The sequence below is a fragment of the Agrilus planipennis genome, unplaced genomic scaffold (assembly GCF_000699045.2).
Source record: "Agrilus planipennis isolate EAB-ADULT unplaced genomic scaffold, Apla_2.0 scaffold19, whole genome shotgun sequence".
NCBI classification, from domain to species: domain Eukaryota; kingdom Metazoa; phylum Arthropoda; class Insecta; order Coleoptera; family Buprestidae; genus Agrilus; species Agrilus planipennis.
This window is the reverse complement of record NW_020438954.1, coordinates 1-17612: the sequence shown is the minus strand read 5'-3', so window position 1 is coordinate 17612 and position 17612 is coordinate 1. Positions and strand designations below refer to the sequence as shown.

At 31.9% G+C, this 17612-nt stretch overlaps 3 protein-coding genes across 5 annotated transcripts in view; all 3 read left to right on the top strand.

Annotated features, from left to right (window-relative positions):
• LOC108743039 (moesin/ezrin/radixin homolog 1) overlaps positions 1 to 6924 on the top strand; it is a 95946-nt gene extending 89022 nt beyond the window's left edge. For all 3 annotated transcript variants that reach the window (XM_018478461.2, XM_018478456.1, XM_018478450.1), the window contains 6 exons: positions 3768 to 4042; positions 4110 to 4340; positions 4392 to 4652; positions 4719 to 5082; positions 5148 to 5366; positions 5701 to 6924. In XM_018478461.2, the coding sequence (XP_018333963.1) occupies positions 3768 to 4042; positions 4110 to 4340; positions 4392 to 4652; positions 4719 to 5082; positions 5148 to 5366; positions 5701 to 5865 (1515 nt within the window). In that variant the 3' untranslated portion in view covers positions 5866 to 6924. The remainder of the gene's footprint in view (positions 1 to 3767; positions 4043 to 4109; positions 4341 to 4391; positions 4653 to 4718; positions 5083 to 5147; positions 5367 to 5700) is intronic.
• A 603-nt stretch (positions 6925 to 7527) lies between these two features.
• Positions 7528 to 11405, top strand: LOC108743067 (moesin/ezrin/radixin homolog 1-like). The gene is made up of 7 exons (XM_018478487.2): positions 7528 to 8669; positions 9226 to 9405; positions 9473 to 9738; positions 9806 to 10036; positions 10097 to 10357; positions 10422 to 10944; positions 11057 to 11405. Exons 1-7 carry the CDS (start codon positions 8658 to 8660, stop codon positions 11219 to 11221), a joined length of 1638 nt encoding a protein of 545 aa, XP_018333989.1. The 5' UTR covers positions 7528 to 8657; the 3' UTR covers positions 11222 to 11405.
• A 706-nt stretch (positions 11406 to 12111) lies between these two features.
• Positions 12112 to 13728, top strand: LOC108743090 (cysteine and histidine-rich domain-containing protein). The gene is made up of 5 exons (XM_018478520.2): positions 12112 to 12300; positions 12426 to 12676; positions 12755 to 13069; positions 13143 to 13337; positions 13482 to 13728. The coding sequence occupies exons 1-5, from the start codon at positions 12216 to 12218 to the stop codon at positions 13680 to 13682; spliced, it is 1047 nt and encodes a 348-aa protein (XP_018334022.1). The 5' UTR covers positions 12112 to 12215; the 3' UTR covers positions 13683 to 13728.
• The last annotated feature ends 3884 nt before the right edge of the window (positions 13729 to 17612 follow it).

Sequence of the window (17612 nt, the reverse complement as noted above, 5' to 3'; positions counted from 1 at the left end):
TACATTTAATTGTAAGTTTTGCCCCTTAAGACCCATTTGAAAAACCCATAAGGCAATCCTCATTTTAGTATCATCACTTTTTTTCATGAGGAGTCTACGGCGAAATCCTTATAACATCATGTCACTCATTAGCCATATGAGGCCTACACGCTAGGTGCAGCATGCCCCTTATAAATTCTAGTCGGGGTAAAGAAAATATTTGTTGGTAGGCAGGAGACTACAGTAGCACCAGTTTTTGTTTATAAATTTAAGAAAATAGGAGTCAAAAATTTGAAAACTACGCCAACTAACATTACAATAATTGTTGTTCAATAACGAACATGTATAATATATTCGTACTGCGTGCTAATTACTATCGGTTCACCCACACCCGCAATCAATTTGCTTACCGAAAAGTACCGTACAAACAAATGTCCCATTTCCTTGCAGTTACGTGATGAACGATGAGTGGTGACATTTCCAATTCAACGAACGTTCATACGTATAACGTATAGAGTAGAGAGCGTCATTGATTCGATTGTACAAATGTTATTAAAATTGTAATCGCATTGTAACTACCTATTCAATGTAATTAGGCACTCTACCTACCTGTTCATGATTTATTGTAATATTCGACATCCATTATCGTCATAATTTGCAGTCAATAAATGGAAAGCGCCTAATTACTAACAAAAATTATACCGCGATAATTTGCAGTAAATCTTTATTGGTAAATTATTATTATTTTTCAATCTGAAGATTATTTGAAATTGAAGATAATTTCGTTGGTTTCATTGGTCATTTATTATTATGTTTTAACAATAGGAAATACTTAGCTCGTCTGTCAAAATAAATTTACAATTTAAAAATTAGGTATTGTCTCCTAAAAATGAGTTCTATCAGATACTTGCACTTCCGGTTGTGTGGAAGTAGATTACTCGGAAAGCTAATTTACCGTAAAAAATTAAACAAACAAAGCGAGCAACAAATATTCTTTTTTACAGGGGAAATTGCTAATTGAAAATAACACGTTTTGTTTTTTTATTCAAATAGTAATAACAGCTAGATGAAACCCTTTACTATTTACCGCCATTAATATTCGATTATTGTCATATTTTAAAAAAATTTGATCAAAGTAAGAGAATTGTTTTCATCGTTTTTGTACATTTAAAAAATACTTTTGTAAATATAATTCCTTTACAATGGAGGTACTTGCTACAATCGTTAATGAAAAGTCATTAAGAAACATGTAACAATAATTAATTAATAAATTATTACATTACAGCGTAAACTTATAGCATTTTTTTATGTTACAATTATTGTTGTGTATGTTACTGTTATCGTACATGCTAAAAATTAAAATGAAAAAATAATTTAACAATCTTTACATTTTCTTTCCATGTTTCTCGTTAATAAACCTAACTTAAAATTTAATAAGGAGAAACAAAATCGTTGTTAAAACAGGAGTACACAAATGAATAGGCATTTGCATATAACAATTAACTTTGTTACTCAACTGTTTATTCATTAATCATTATCTTGTGTATTAATGAAAATTTATTGCGTTTACTTTATTACAAGTAATAAGTGTACTACATACGTACGTAAGATAGTAAATGTATAATTTAATATAAAGTTAAGGTACCTATGTACAATACATATATGACTTACGTTACATATAACACCGGTGTCTAAAATTATGTAGGTAACATGGTGAAAATGCTTCAGACAAGATAACGTGATATTTACGTAAAAAAATTATGTATATACAGGCCTACATTTTATACTATTGTTTGCACATTACATTTTTTTGGATTTTTACGTTTTCCGGTACTGATTTGAGTTTGTAAGGATAATAATTTGATTTGTAGTTGATAATTTATGCAGTTATTTAGGTGAAGGTATTTAACTTTTTATTGAGAAAAATAATTACTCCAAACCACCTGCAGTTTATGTCGGGAAATACCAATCTATCGAGTAGTGTAATTGTAATTATTGCTGTCATTAAATTAATGATATTTGACGAAGAACTTGAACTTTAATATTAATAATTTTTCAGTTGAATGTATCCGATCATCAAGGTGTAATTTATACATTTATTTTATTTCTTTAATTATGTACCGCTTGATTTTTTTACGGCTTCAATGGTAATGTAAAAGTTTGGTACGTTAAAAGCTGATTTAGGAATTACCTCTTTGTATGAGTAGTAGTTTCATATTGGCAAAAATTGATATTACATGACGTAAGCAAAAATACGATGCGCATTTTAAATTGAATTTAGTGTTAAAAATTGTAACAAATGCAGATGTAAAGGTCTTTTTAGTGTACTTTTTATTGCAAATTTCGTCGGAATTGAAATTTTGTTCACGTAAAGGATGTGATGGTAAATGTGAATCCAGCTTATCCTTAATTTCATTGCGTTTTACGTCGCCTCTCGCATGCATGTACATACATGCATGGCGACTCGTCTGAGTGAGCAATTTGTGCTTTGCAAATAAATGTTCTCCTTGACAGGAATCCACTTTCGAGAGTTCTTTCACACGGTGAAAATAGGAGCTCGATACGTTACGTACGCCAGCCCATCAACAACCACCTTAATGTTGCTGTAGTTATAGAACTAATTTTGTCGTTTTTGTTGTATGCTATAATACTAGAGAAGTTTCCCTGCTAGATTTCTTGAAAGTATAGATATTCATTGGTCTGATCGATATATTATTGCGAAAATCGGTTTATATTCACGTTATTTTGTTATAAAAACAGCCTGACACAGGAATTAAGAGATGCATTCGATGTTTCAAGCAATTTCGTCTAAGACATTCGTCTCTCGAATCCGATAGCGATGACGATGACTTGGTAAGGTTTCTAATCTATTTTCACTTTTCATTTCACATAGGTAACTCAGTTTAGGATTGGACAGTATTAAAAAATGACCTATAGGTACATAATATTTTAATGAAATGTAAACTAACGACAAGAATTGTAAATTAAAGACACATCTAGGTGAAAATTGCAATAAATATTAAATAAAAATTCGAATTGGCGATGTCGTAATCAGTAAACATTTGTACCTAGTGGGTAATCTTTATAATAATAATATCTGTTAATAACAAGGAATTTTGCGATTTATAAATAAAATAATCGATCCGTCTAACAGTAAACACTAAATTAATGTCAAAAATTTCAAATTGCTATCAAGTTCTGTGTGACGCATGTATTCCTTTTTCTTTTGTGTTGACGTATGCGTAGATCAAATCCAATACACATCCGGATACTAATAGTCTTTACTGCAGATGTAATCGTTCATAAAGACATACTGAGAAGATCATTGCTTGCTGTATTAGCGTCTGCACTGAATGCCAATGGAAAAACAAAAGTCATCGTTTTCTCGACTTTGCGTTTTGTCCTTGAACTGGGATTCTGTGATGAGAATATAATTTTGCAAACAGAAATAGACAGATTGAAATTAGTATACAGGGAACTACAAAAAAGTAAATGTTACAACGTTAGAAATTGTAAATTGTGCAATTTTTAAAACATGTATTTTCTACGTAAACTCAGAAAGTACTCTGTTAACTTAACTTATTGGTGATTACAAATTTTGGATTGCAATTTTTCCTTATAAAATGTTTCTTATATATATCTTTTTTATATTTATTTTGCTTACTTGTGGAGGTAGCCGGGATATCTGCCGTTTTCCGATTGGGTAAGGCATGGAGTTAATTTTCTAATTTATTAAGTAACTGATTATTATTTCAGTGGTAGTCTAACATTGTCTTTTTTTTTTTTAGGTAATGAACCAAGATGTAAAAAAGGAGAATCCACTTCAGTTCAAATTTCGCGCCAAGTTTTATCCTGAAGACGTCGCTGAAGAACTGATCCAAGACATCACTGTTAGACTATTCTACCTCCAGGTTAAAAATGCCATTCTGTCCGATGAAATATATTGTCCTCCTGAAACTTCCGTCCTGTTAGCTTCATACGCCGTTCAAGCTAGGCATGGAGACTACAACAAAGCATTACACGGACCCGGATTCTTGTCCAACGATAGATTACTTCCTCAAAGGTAAATGTTAATCGAATTTTCGAACGCTAGTCGATTTTTTTTTAACTTGTTTCATCTTCATTTGCAGAGTATTAGATCAGCATAAGATGACTAAGGAGGAATGGGAGAAAAGCATAGTGACTTGGTGGCACGAACATCGCAGAATGCTCCGTGAAGATGCCATGATGGAGTACCTTAAGATCGCCCAAGATCTGGAAATGTATGGAGTTAACTATTTCGAAATTCGCAACAAGAAAGGTACCGAATTGTACCTTGGAGTGGATGCCTTAGGACTCAACATTTACGAAAAAGATGACAGGTAATATAAATCGCATAATTTTCAATTTTTATTGTATTCTTTATTTTATAGACTTACTCCAAAGATCGGGTTCCCCTGGTCGGAAATTAGAAATATTTCTTTCAACGATCGCAAGTTTATAATCAAACCAATTGATAAGAAGGCTCCCGATTTCGTTTTCTTTGCCCCTCGAGTTCGCATTAATAAACGAATTCTTGCCCTCTGCATGGGCAATCACGAATTATACATGCGCAGACGCAAGCCTGATACCATCGACGTGCAACAAATGAAGGCCCAAGCTCGTGAAGAAAAATTAGCCAAACAGCAACAAAGGTAAATAATCGTCACCTATTTATTTATTAGAGTAGTAACTACATAATGTCTTTATTATTTTATCAGGGAGAAGTTGCAACAAGAGATAGCAGCCCGCGAACGTGCTGAAAAGAAACAGCAGGAATATGAAGATAGGATCAAGGCGATGCAGGAGGAGATGGAGCGAAGTCAAGCAAGTCTCATGGAAGCGCAGGAGATGATTAAGAGACTAGAGGAGCAACTCAAGCAGCTGCAGGCTGCCAAGGAAGATTTGGAGAAGAAGCAAATGGAACTCCAAGCGATGATGGAACGGTTGGAGGAAAGCAAAAGTATGGAGGCGGCCGAAAGGCAGAAGCTCGAAGAAGAGATCATGGCCAAGCAACAAGAAGTGTTGCGCATCCAAAGGGAAGTTGAAGAAAAAGATTCCGAAACGCGGCGTCTACAAGAAGAGGTGAATGAGTGTACAACAAAATATTTTTGGCATTAATGTCACAATGTTTATGCTTTATTTTTTAGGTTGAAGCCGCCAGACGTAAAGAGGAGGAACTGAAGGCACAACAAATGGCAAACGCTACGAAGGGTCATCTCCAGGAAGAGAACCACCACGACGAAGACGACGAGATGGTTAACGGTGATATCAGCCGTGACCTAGACACCGATGAAAACATCGTTGACCCTATCAACGAGAGGCGGACGTTGGCTGAACGTAACGAACGTCTTCAAGATCAACTACTAGTAAGTCTTTGAATTTTAAAAACTAGCATAGATTGTTGTTTTTTTTTTGGTTGGAAATTACACCTTTAACCTCTTACCTAATTTTTAAATTAAATTACATGTTATGAGGTATTTACAATTAATCTTTTATGCGGACACACTTTATTGTTTTTGTCTCCTTGGAAATAAAATGTTATTGTAGCTTCCACATAAAACCTTAATAACTATTCCTAAGGCACGTTTATTCAAAATGATTTTTTCAGCCAAAAAATTACATGAAATTTTGTGAATTATTAACTTAAACATTTTTGTCTTTTCGGTTAATTAATTTCTTTTGATATCAAATTTTATCTAGGCATTAAAACAAGACTTGGCACAGTCGCGAGATGAGACTAAGGAAACTGCAATGGATAAGATCCATAGGGAAAATGTTCGTCAAGGACGAGACAAGTACAAGACTCTTCGTGAAATTCGTAAGGGTAACACGAAACGTCGCGTGGACCAGTTCGAGAATATGTAAATTGATAAGAAGGTGCAACGCAACATCCCCCGCATTCGCCCACACCAAGTAACAACCTTTCTCCCTCCTCAGTTTCTCCTTCCCCATTCATCATTGCAACTGCATACAGCAAGTAACTTCAGTCTTTATTACTTTTCCTTTTTTATTTTGTTTTAATTACTAGTATAAGAATTTCTTTGATCCTTTTCCAACGGTGACAGTAATTGATGTTACTGTTGTAAGTCCAAAATAAACGGTAGCGTCTTTTTCATAGAGTATTTAGTAAGAAAAACTGAACGGGGCCTTATTTTTCGATCTAACATCAACGCAATTATATACGTGGATGCATAACATAAATAATTATTAGTTACTACTACTTACATAATATGGTAGTGTTATTACTTAATTAATATATATACAATCTCGAAAGCTTTGGTTTTTGAACGACGATAATGATTATATAGGTGACGTTAGCGGTCGTTATCAGGCATTCCATTTCCATCTTAGCAATTATATTATTAACGGCTTGATTCATCAATTATGTTATATATATATATTCATATATACTACATATACATATATGTTGTATTATAATTGATATTCGGCGTCATCTTTTTTCCTGTTTTTTTTTTCGTGATTTTCTTTTTGACAGCGTGTGCCATTTTCGGAATTGGGTACAAGTAGAATGCGAGAACGGAATTGCGCGTGCTCAAAGACTGTGTAATACCCTCGAAGAGAGAAATTTCAAAAAACTGAGAAATGAGACATTTATCTAAAAGTTGTATTAGAAATTTATCTTTCAGAGAAGCTATCGATATTTTTGGTCAGACACTTTTAAAATTATTTTATCAACTACTTATTATAATGTTAACGTGAGTTTTAACGGTGTTTTATATTAATTTTTGTAACTCTTGATTTTATGGTAAAAATGATAGAAGTACAATGGTTCTCATTTTTCGCTCATTTTTGAAATTTTAGTATTCTAGGGCCGAAACTTTGACATTCATTAACAACTAATTTTCAGTCATCGTACACTCAAAAATTTGCTCATTCGAACTCGGTAGATTTTTCTATCAAAAGTAAAAAAGAACTTTTATTCTTATTGCATATTTATTTTAAACGTTATTAAAAAACGTACTTGTTTCCGTTTACAGTCATTTGTTAAGAGCTTGTTGTAGGTTATAACGTATTATCGCTCTTATTGCATTTTCTATTTTTTAAACACATGTTACTTAAAACTACTTATCTATTTATCGTTAAGCATATATTATACTCAGCCTGTTATAAACCGCGGGTGCTTTCCCTTCCCTCCCCCTGACACGTGTAAATAAGACGGTCGCAGTCCGAAACGATCGGAAGAACGCACGTGCGGTGTCTTCCTCCTTATAGTCCGGTCGTTTTAACAAGTGACAAGCGGGGTCGGTTTGTCGGTCCAAACAAGTAATCTTTTTGTAAATAATATTACTTACCGTTGTTGCCTTCTTTTTTATAGAAATTAGGATTGGATACGATGATAATTAACGTAACACAAATCACATACAATTAATTACTTGGCAATCTCCACTTTAATAAATACGATTATTATTCTTACTATTATGATTATTATTTTGTTGTAATAATTTTGTTTGTTATTAAATTTGCGCGGCAAAAGGAGATACCTATGCGATAAAATAAATATTAATGGTTTGGTTTCATTCATTTGATAATGAAAATTATAAAAAACGCATAACGTTTACATTTTTCAAAATAATTTGTTGTTACAATGAAGTAAATAGAAAATGTTGAAATCATTTTGCAACAGTTGCTGCCGCAATTAATGTTTTTTTTTTTTGTAAATTTCTTATGCAGCTTCTAAAAAGAAAAGTAGTATTTTTCTCTTATTAATAGTATTATTATACATTTCTTTTATAGTTGCATTTATTTGTATTCAGAGGTTAGTTGTATGAATATTGAGTTTATTATACAAGTATTTAGGGTAAAAAAAATAAAATTCCCGAAAAACTACATGTTCACCTTTTTTTTATTTTTTTTTTTTAATGTCTAATATGTATATGTAGTATTTTCTACATGATTTCAGCCGCCCAGTGACTAAGGTAAGTCAGAGGGTAGAAATGTGTGCATGAATAAAATGTGTTTGTTAAAAAAAGCTTTTCTTCTGATTATCATAGGTTTCCTTCTTCATGCTTGTTTTTTAGGTATTCAACAACACATGGGTTGCCGATATACTAACAATTATTATTTTAGAAGGTATTAAAGTGCCTTTGTAATTTATTATCTAAGGTAAAATTGATAATTCGTTAATTCTATTCGTGGAATATTTTTTTAACACGGAATTGTATTTTATCACATATGTATTTTACTATTTCTATTATAATTAGTATGGTGGGTGATGTCATTTGAAACGGTTGTATAGGAACTTATCTATCGTTATGATAAATAAATTTAATTGGAAAGTACGACACCTTGTTCCCAGATTAAGAAATCGTTGTATTTCACATTGAAACTTTATTTTTCTTTAAAAAGTTTCAATTAGAAAAATATGCTCGTGTTCAACCGGGGATCGTGCAGGATAACGTATTTTTTAGTTATTTTTATGTACATAATATACTTTCGTGTGATATGTAATTGTTTTATACAATACTAGTTCCCATATCAAACTTATCAATACCTTATCAACATAGTTAAAGCAAGCTATCAATTTGTAATCGATGTTGCGTGACTAAAGACTAAAAACTCGAGCAGTTGGTGGAGTCTATCAAAGTGTGTTGATATTATTTTTAGTTTTTTAAAATATTTATTTACAAATTTGAAAAATGGCGAAGATGGTAAGCTGTTTATTTTATTTGTCATTTTTTCCATTAAGATTATTGACTTCAAAATTTTTAACATTAACAAAAAAAATATGACTTGATTAACATAACGTAAGGGTATAGTTATTGTGCTCGTATATTCTATAATTTTAATTTGTTATTCCATTACCTTCAATGTGGTAAACGTAGCTTATTATTATGAACATACTCAACTGTTTATTCATTAATCATTATCTTGTGTATTAATGAAAATTTATTGCGTTTACTTTATTACAAGTAATAAGTGTACTACATACGTACNATTAACAAAAAAAATATGACTTGATTAACATAACGTAAGGGTATAGTTATTGTGCTCGTATATTCTATAATTTTAATTTGTTATTCCATTACCTTCAATGTGGTAAACGTAGCTTATTATTATGAACATTATCGTTTACTTAGTACGTACAGCGCGTTAGTATGACTCAGGGTTAAATAACTGTTGATCTTGATAACGATGAGATTTATGCGTAGGTGAAAATTGTAGGGGTGACGTTTTGAAGAAATTCTATTAATGCTTAACTTTAAGGTAACGATAAAAGTGACCACAATGGATACAGAACTCGAATTTGCTTCGCCGGCGAAAACTCGAACTGTGGATCTCTTCTATCAGATCAGCAAGAATATAAGTATAAGAGAAGTTTGGTTTTTTGGTCTTGTGTACCAATCTTCTGAGGGCGAAGAAGTTTGGATTGACGGTTCGAAAAAGGTATCCATATAAGTTCCAAATCTTTTTTATTACTAAATGGCAAGGTGCTAATTGTAGACTTTTATAGCCAATTAAAGCTTATGCAAGTCGTGCACTTAGTCTGCGGTATCGAATTAAATACTATCCTGAGGACGTATCTCAAGAACTCGTAGAAGATATTACCATAAGATATTTCTTTTTACAAGTGCGATCTGCCATTCTTTCGGACAAAATTTATAGTCCTCCTGAAACGTGCGTTTTACTTGCGTCTTACGCCGCGCAAGCTCGTTATGGAGATTATAATAGCAGAAAGAAAAAAAAAGAATTGTCTAAAGAAAAGCTGTTGCCTGAAAGGTACATATATCGTTGTACGTTAATTATATGATTGAACTTGTTAATTAATATCAGTTGTTTTTATTAGAGTTTTCAATCAATTTAGTATGGATCGTGATGATTGGGAACATAATATTGTGGTGTTATGGGAAAAACATTATGGTATGTTACAAGAAGATGCAATGTTGGAATATCTGAAGATTGCACAAAATTTAGACATGTACGGCGTCTCTTACTTCGAAATACATAATAAGAAGGGCACGAAACTTCTTCTAGGAGTCACTGCTCTCGGTTTAAATATTTACAAATTGGAAGACAAGTACGTCGTAGAAACAGTCAAAACGGTGTCGTGTGTATAAATTCACTATAATTATTTTAGGCTGAATCCAATTATAGCGTTTCCATGGTCAGAAATTAAAAACATTAACTTCAGAGATAAAAAATTTACAATTAAGTCTATCGATCGTGATTCTAAAGATTTCATATTTTTCTCTCATGATGCCAAGATAAACAAACGCATCCTGAATTTAAGTATTGGTAATCATTCATTGTACGTGAGGAGAAGAAAACCTGACACTTTAGAAGTTATGCAAATGAAAGCTAAAGCTGCAGAACTGAAAAAGCAGAGGCTTGAACAAAGGTATATATTTCCTTACCATATACCTTATATAAATGTAAGATAAACAAACATAAATATTCTTTAGACAAGCGTTTGAAGAGGAACGTTTGGCTCTCGAAAAGGCATTAAAACGGGAGAGTCAGTACATAGAAGAAATTCAAAACCTCAGGTCACAGATGAACGACACTAAAAGGAAATTGGAAGAGGCTCAAAATATAATACAGAAGTTACAGGAACAGTTGACACTACTTCAACGAGCCAAAGATCAGCTTGAACAGCAGCAATGGGAGTTGAAAGAGATGATGGAACGATTGGAACAAACAAAGAATATGGAGGAGGCCGAAAAGAGACGTCTAGAAGCCGAGATCGACGCTAAAAGACTGGAAGTGTTGGAAAAGCAAAGGGAAGTTGAGTTAAAGGACATGGAAGCAAAGAGACTGGAAAGGGAAGTTGAGGAAGCTAAGAGGAAAGAAGAGGAGTTAAGGGCTCTTAGAGAAGAAGAAAATGCGAAGAGGAAAGAAGGAGAGTTAGAGACGTTACCAAACGGAGTCGATCACAGTTTGCCGTCCATGGTGAAAGTTAATCAACAACTAGTAGAACAGTTAAAGGTAAGTTAAAAATGTTTATTTTAAAATAATCTTGTTTCACTTATTAGAAAGCAGAGCTTTCGCTTAAACATGAAGATAAATATAATCAAGATCAATATAACAATCATTTTAGGCTCTTAAAACTCAATTAATGGAAACAAAAGATGATAGTAAGGAAACGCACTTAGATCGTATACATAGAGAGAATGTGCGTCAAGGTAGAGACAAATATAAAACGTTAAACGAAATTCGAAAAGGGAACACTGTTAGGAGGGTTGACATGTTTGAGAATTTATAGTACACATCACAATTATTTAATTTAGAAGTAAAAAACGGGCCTTTAATACTTATGAGGAGATAAATGATAATTATTATCCCAATAGTGAAAATTATGTGCAATATGAACTTTTAAATTATTTAAGATTGATTAGAGTTTCTCACTTCTTATCCATAAATTAATCTATTGGGGATTTCCTAAAATAACGTAAAAATTACTTTAAACTTAAACACTCACTTACTGTATTTATTTTCATCAAACAAATACATAAATGTTTTTTAGGTTTTTTTTTTACTGTTGCTGTTGTGTGCAAATGTTCACATGAATATCTCAATTTCCTTTATCTGTGCAATTAGTTATTTGATATAGGATTAGTATAATGGCCCAATAGCAGTGAATGTTTCGAAAAAAAAATTATTTGTATTTGCATATAATTATTAGCTTGATTTTTATTAAATGGTGGGTATGAAAGAGTTTTTGCGCTTGTACAAGTTACAGAGAAGACTAAAAACAACTGCACGGTGAGGTAGGATGTACATCAAATAACATTATCGTACTTTACTGCTATGAACGCTATTTGATGTAAATCATATTAAGCCTCAGGTAAAGTTTAGGTTTTATAGTCTTCTTCCGATAAGATCCAAAATTTCATTTGTTTGGCTTAAAAATATACTCTGTAATTAGGAGTATTAATGGGATATTTGAACAAATGTGTAATTAGTTAAAACAATGAAAATTAAACTTCTTTATATTTATAAATTTTGCCGTTTTTGAACTGTTGATTTTGCAATATAAAAAGTATTAATTTTCAGTTAGTAATATTTAGTTGCTATAAGTTTGCGAACTTTATCGGTAAACGTTTAGTTGGTAATGGGTAAGCTGTAATAGTTTTGACCATAGATAATAGGTTTTGACAGCCTACATCAGGTGTTTGACACAATAAGTTTGGTGGTGATTTCATGAAGATTTGCAAGTACAAAGAAATTGGAAACACTTTGTGTAATAAGTCATTAAAATGGAAATAAAAGATGAAAAACAATTGTTACAATGCTACAACAGAGGATGTGGTCAGCAGTATGATCCTTTAAACAATAAGGAAGGTAGGAAGTGTTTAAGGTTATGTGGTGTATACGTTATAATTTTCTAGAATTGGAGAATTATAAAATTATATACGCACAACTAACATTTACTAAATATGCTATTATATAATTTTATTTGATTATAGATTCCTGCCGTCATCACCCAGGATCTCCTTTCTTTCATGATGCATACAAGGGATGGTCCTGTTGTAGCAAGAAGTGTACCGATTTTACAGAGTTTTTAAATATTAAAGGTTGTACTTTGAGTAGACATTCAAACATTAAACCCCCGGAACCTGAGAAGCCTGTAAAAAATAATGTCAATAGTAATGAAGTTATAGAAGTAAAGCCTGTTGTAACTCCAAAGTTACAAAGGCCTCCATTTGAATCACACTTGGTGAGTGTTGCTATTGGATGATTCTTAACTGTCAGTAGTTGTTTTACTCTGGTAACTACAATGATTTGGTATTTATAGAGTATTGTAGTTCCGGAAATTTCACCATCTTTTAAACAACAATTAAAAATAAATAAGGGTAAATCTACAGTTGTGACTGAAACAGAAAAATTTGAAGGAATCTTAGTAGGAACCAATTGTAAAAATGGAGGTTGTAGTGCCACATATGAGGGACCTTCAACGGATGAAACAGTTTGCATTTTTCATTCTGGAGTGCCTATATTCCATGAAGGAATGAAGTACTGGTCTTGTTGTCAGCGAAAAACTAGTGACTTTACTGCTTTCTTGAGCCAAGAAGGCTGTGAAAGAGGAAACCATAAATGGATAAAAGAATCGGTAAGCTACTTCAAAAATGTATTTTTTCAGTAGATGTATATGATTGGATAAAATTAATCTCTTTTGCCATTAGGACAAGGATCCAAAATGTGTAAACTGTAGATGGGATTGGCATCAAACAGGATCTCATGTAATTGTTACCATTTATGCCAAGGATTATTGCCCTGATGAAAGTTTTGTAAAACTGAACCCAATTAGGTTACAGGCTTCCCTTGTGTTTCCTTCTCAAAATAGTGCATCTTTTAATATCGATTTAGAACTCAGAGGTGTAAGTATCTTTATTACTGACATCAAAAACAAAAAATGTTGAATATATTGAATCGAATCGAATAACAGGATTATAACTTACTTTATACTTTCCCAATTAGCATTGTCCGAATGAATTACTGTAGTAATTTGCTTTTTGTTTTAGGTAATAAAAGTTGATGAAAGTACAGTGTCAATGTATGGTACCAAAGTTGAAATAAAACTTAAAAAGGCAGAGCCAGGGTTATGGAGTAAATTGGACTTTGCAAAAAAGGAGTTGCCAGAAAGTGTTGATGAGAAAGATGACAAAAAAAATGAAGATAAAATAGTTAGTCAAATAGATGCTGTAAATTTGGAAGACATTTAAAATATAATTTTCTTAATGTAAGTATAATAAAGCATAACTGCCTACAGGTATTAATTATCTTCAGCAGCAGCATCCACATAAACATAACTATGGAAAATGTTTATTTTGCATGCAGTTATTCTTTCCTATATTTTCTTGTTTTTGAATAAATAGTAAATTCAATTGTAAAAATACACAAAATACAACACTCTGTAATTATTGTCTAACCTTTGCATTGTACAAAGGGATGCAGTGTGTATTTTTTTGCATTGTAATTTAAAAAATCACTATAATGAAGAGAAAATAAAGGATTGTATTCCGTTGAGGCAATAAAGAATAAACAATTGTTTTTCTGAACATAAAAGGTAAGTAAGGTACTTTTTGAATGGTAAATAAATAATTTTTTAACAGGTCGAAAGATACGAGCGCTCTTTTGTTTGTAGAATTTTTGCGTATTCTTCGTATTATACCATTTAAATCCTTTTATTTTAAGACGCATTCAAAAAGTGTTACCGCAACGAATTTCTTTACATCTTTTTATATTTGCTTCACAATTAATTTTTAGGATAATTGTTTATCACATCGAAAGTTTATGAGCGCTTTTGTATTACAATTTTTGCGTATTTTTCCTATTATGTTATTCAAAGCAAATCCTATAATGATAGCAAATACCCACAGATGGCGATACACCGACTACATTTGAAAGATGCATGTTATAGACATTGAGACAAAACGAAAGCGAGTACGTTAGGAAGTGATTCTACCAAATTGCCCCGGTGACTTTAACGATAAGAATGTAGCAGAGTTCCAGGTTAGTTTCAATTATTTTATTCTGGATTTTAAATCTGCGTACTACATTACTACAAGTGTGCTTGTTTTCGAAAATCTATATAAATAATATGACAACTAGGTCTGTCGATTTGCGCGCATCAGGCAATAAGTACTGAATAATTGTTTTATTCTTTAAATCAGGACTTCTCAAACTTTAATCTTTCATGACCCCATTTATGATTGCGAGTTTCCTGGCGACCCCATGTAAATATAAAAGAAAGATAAATAGTTTGTGTGCAGGTGTGTGAGTGTGACTGCAGAAATATACATCTAGATATTATAAAATCGTGTATCTAAATATTTGACATTAAAATCTCTCTCGACTCCAGGATTTTGATATTTAAAAAGGCCTGCTTTAGTTGCATTAGGTCTATTTCTACAATAATTATCGCGATATTGGTGGTCCTAGTTATGCACATTCTGTTTCCACTAAGAAAAGTATCGCGTATGCAACCCTATAAACACCACTGTAAATCGGATTGCATATACGTGTGCAAGTTTTAAATAAAATCTATGATAGTGTCAATGTCGAATTATTATCAATGGTCGTGTTGTTTATTTCATTCAATTTAAATTAGTTCGCGTCTTATTGCATGTTGGTGCTTGTTTATTTCATATATTATTATATTTAAAATAATTTCGCGTCTCGTATTGCGGTAATAAGTGCTCCTGTACTTCGGTTGCTCTAGTTTCAGTGACTGGGAATATTTTGCAGTGAATTAAGGTAGATNAAATAATTTCGCGTCTCGTATTGCGGTAATAAGTGCTCCTGTACTTCGGTTGCTCTAGTTTCAGTGACTGGGAATATTTTGCAGTGAATTAAGGTAGATTTATTAATTCGGATATCTGACAAAAGAAACATTTTTCGGTATTTGTTGCAAGTGTTATAGCACGCAAATTTCTTAAAATTCATTTCTCAGATTTTAATAATTTTGTTTGAAGGGGACGGGGACAAAATGTCTTCAATCAGATTTTTTGCAAGGGTGTTGTCTACCCTTCCTCTTGAACCTAAAATTTTGCATTTTCTGGTAGTAAGAATCGCAGGTGTAATAATATGCATGATATTCAAAATTCATTTCTCATTGATTGATTTTGATATTTTTGTTTGAGAGGGACGAGGACAAAATGTGTAGTCAGATTTTTTTCACTCTTATTTCCCTGTTACCAATGAAAAATTTTATCTGTTAATTAGTATAAAATTTCACCATAAATGAAATTTTAACCGGATTGCCTTAAAAAGTTTTTTTATTGGTGATTCATTATTGTTTTAAATTTAAAGCAATTCGTATCTGTTAGAAATACTTTAAAGGCTTTCATAATTACGCGTCGAAGGCGCCACCAGTATCTTGAAACGAAAGCGCGGTGGTACCGTAAGTTCGTAGGTCAGTTAGTAGAATGTACGCATAATCGTTAGGAGGTGGTTACGTAATATAATTACTGGCACGTTTTCGTCGCAATAATTAAATTGTGTTTTGATTAAATTACTTCCAAAACCGTGTTTTTAAGGATTATAACATCACTTATTACAGGATATTCAATTCGCAATCACTTTTGTCGTATATTTTCATTCGGTAAGTCCTTTATCAATAATAATAAAAAGGATATTTTTAAAACTCAATGTATTTTACTCAAAATATACTGTAGAATAAATTTAAAATTTCAGTATTGGTTTAAAAATTTAACGTTTTACCTGCAATTTCATATATATTAATTACTTATTGCTCTGTTGCTTGTGATTTTCAACAAATGCATTTGCACTTTTATATTATTTGAACTCTTGCCGTATTAAATATTGATGAGTTTTTAGCATAAAGGGGTATTTAAATGATTCATCTAAAATGTTAATTTACAGGTTTTGAAGTTTATTTTGAATTTCTCAATTGTTAAAGAAGCGCTTATAAAATTGGAACATTTTTGACGCATTTTGAAAGTTTATTTTGAAATTTTTTATAAAAAGGCACACTTAAAGTTAAATTTCTTTTATTATTAATTATTAGCTTTTATTATGTTTTATATTTACAAGGTGCATTTACAGTTACTCTATACATATAAATTTTACAGTCTTTAAACATTTTTATCCTTCTCGCCTTTACGCATGATATTTTCCTCCGCCACAAGATTTCCATAATCCTTTCCTTCTATTTGAATTTCCTATTTTTTTTGTACCATTTCATGTTATTCCACATCTCTTAAAAACATGTTCAAGCGTCACTGGCTCATTTACACATCCTTCATATTTTCTTCCCTTCTTTCCAATACCTTACTGTGCTATTCTCATTTTCCAGTCTAAAATTTTCCGGTAAGACTAATTCGTTTTTCTCTCTTTGCTTTGTCTTTCGAGTAGTTCCATATTTTCTTAAATTCCTGTGGGAATTTTTTCTTATATCAATGTCTTTAGCTAAACTTTCCAGCTCTTTCCATACACTCCTATTTTTTTCAGTTCTCCCTTCTGTTAAAAAAGTTCTCTTTTCCATTTCCATCCTTCCCTTGTGATTTTCTTTTCTACGGTTTGAATATTTAATATATTATCCTTAACTTTCACGCATTCTTTTAATATCATATTGTTATCTGAACTTAATACTTTCTTCGTACGTTAAAGCTACTGTTTCTAAACTTAAAATCCGTCTTACATACATATTTATCTGTGTTGAATTTTTTCAAATTTCTGTTTTGTTTCTTTCTTCCTACCCCATATTTCCACTTTCTACCAATGCCTCAAATAGAAGCATCCTCCCTTTGAAATTTCTTTGTCCTTTTTCCCGTACCTTTCCCATTATCCCTAATTCTTTTATCTTCAGATTTTCCATCTACTCCAATATTTTTTACAATACGAATCCTAGGTAATTAAACTTCTGTAACTTCTTCGATTGTTTTTTCTTCCCATTGGAAATCTAGTTTTTCTTTTCTTTTCCCTGATTTTCCTCTTACCTTATCTCTATGTAATTCCAGCCCTCTTTCTATTATATGTTTATTGAATATTTGAAGTATTTATTTCAGTCCTTTTTCGTTGTTCCCTATTCTCCTTTTATTTTTTTCTAAGTCTGCAAGCATTGGCATCAAATTTTAGCATCTTATCTGTTATATATATTAATTACTTATTGCTGTGTTGCTTGTGATTTT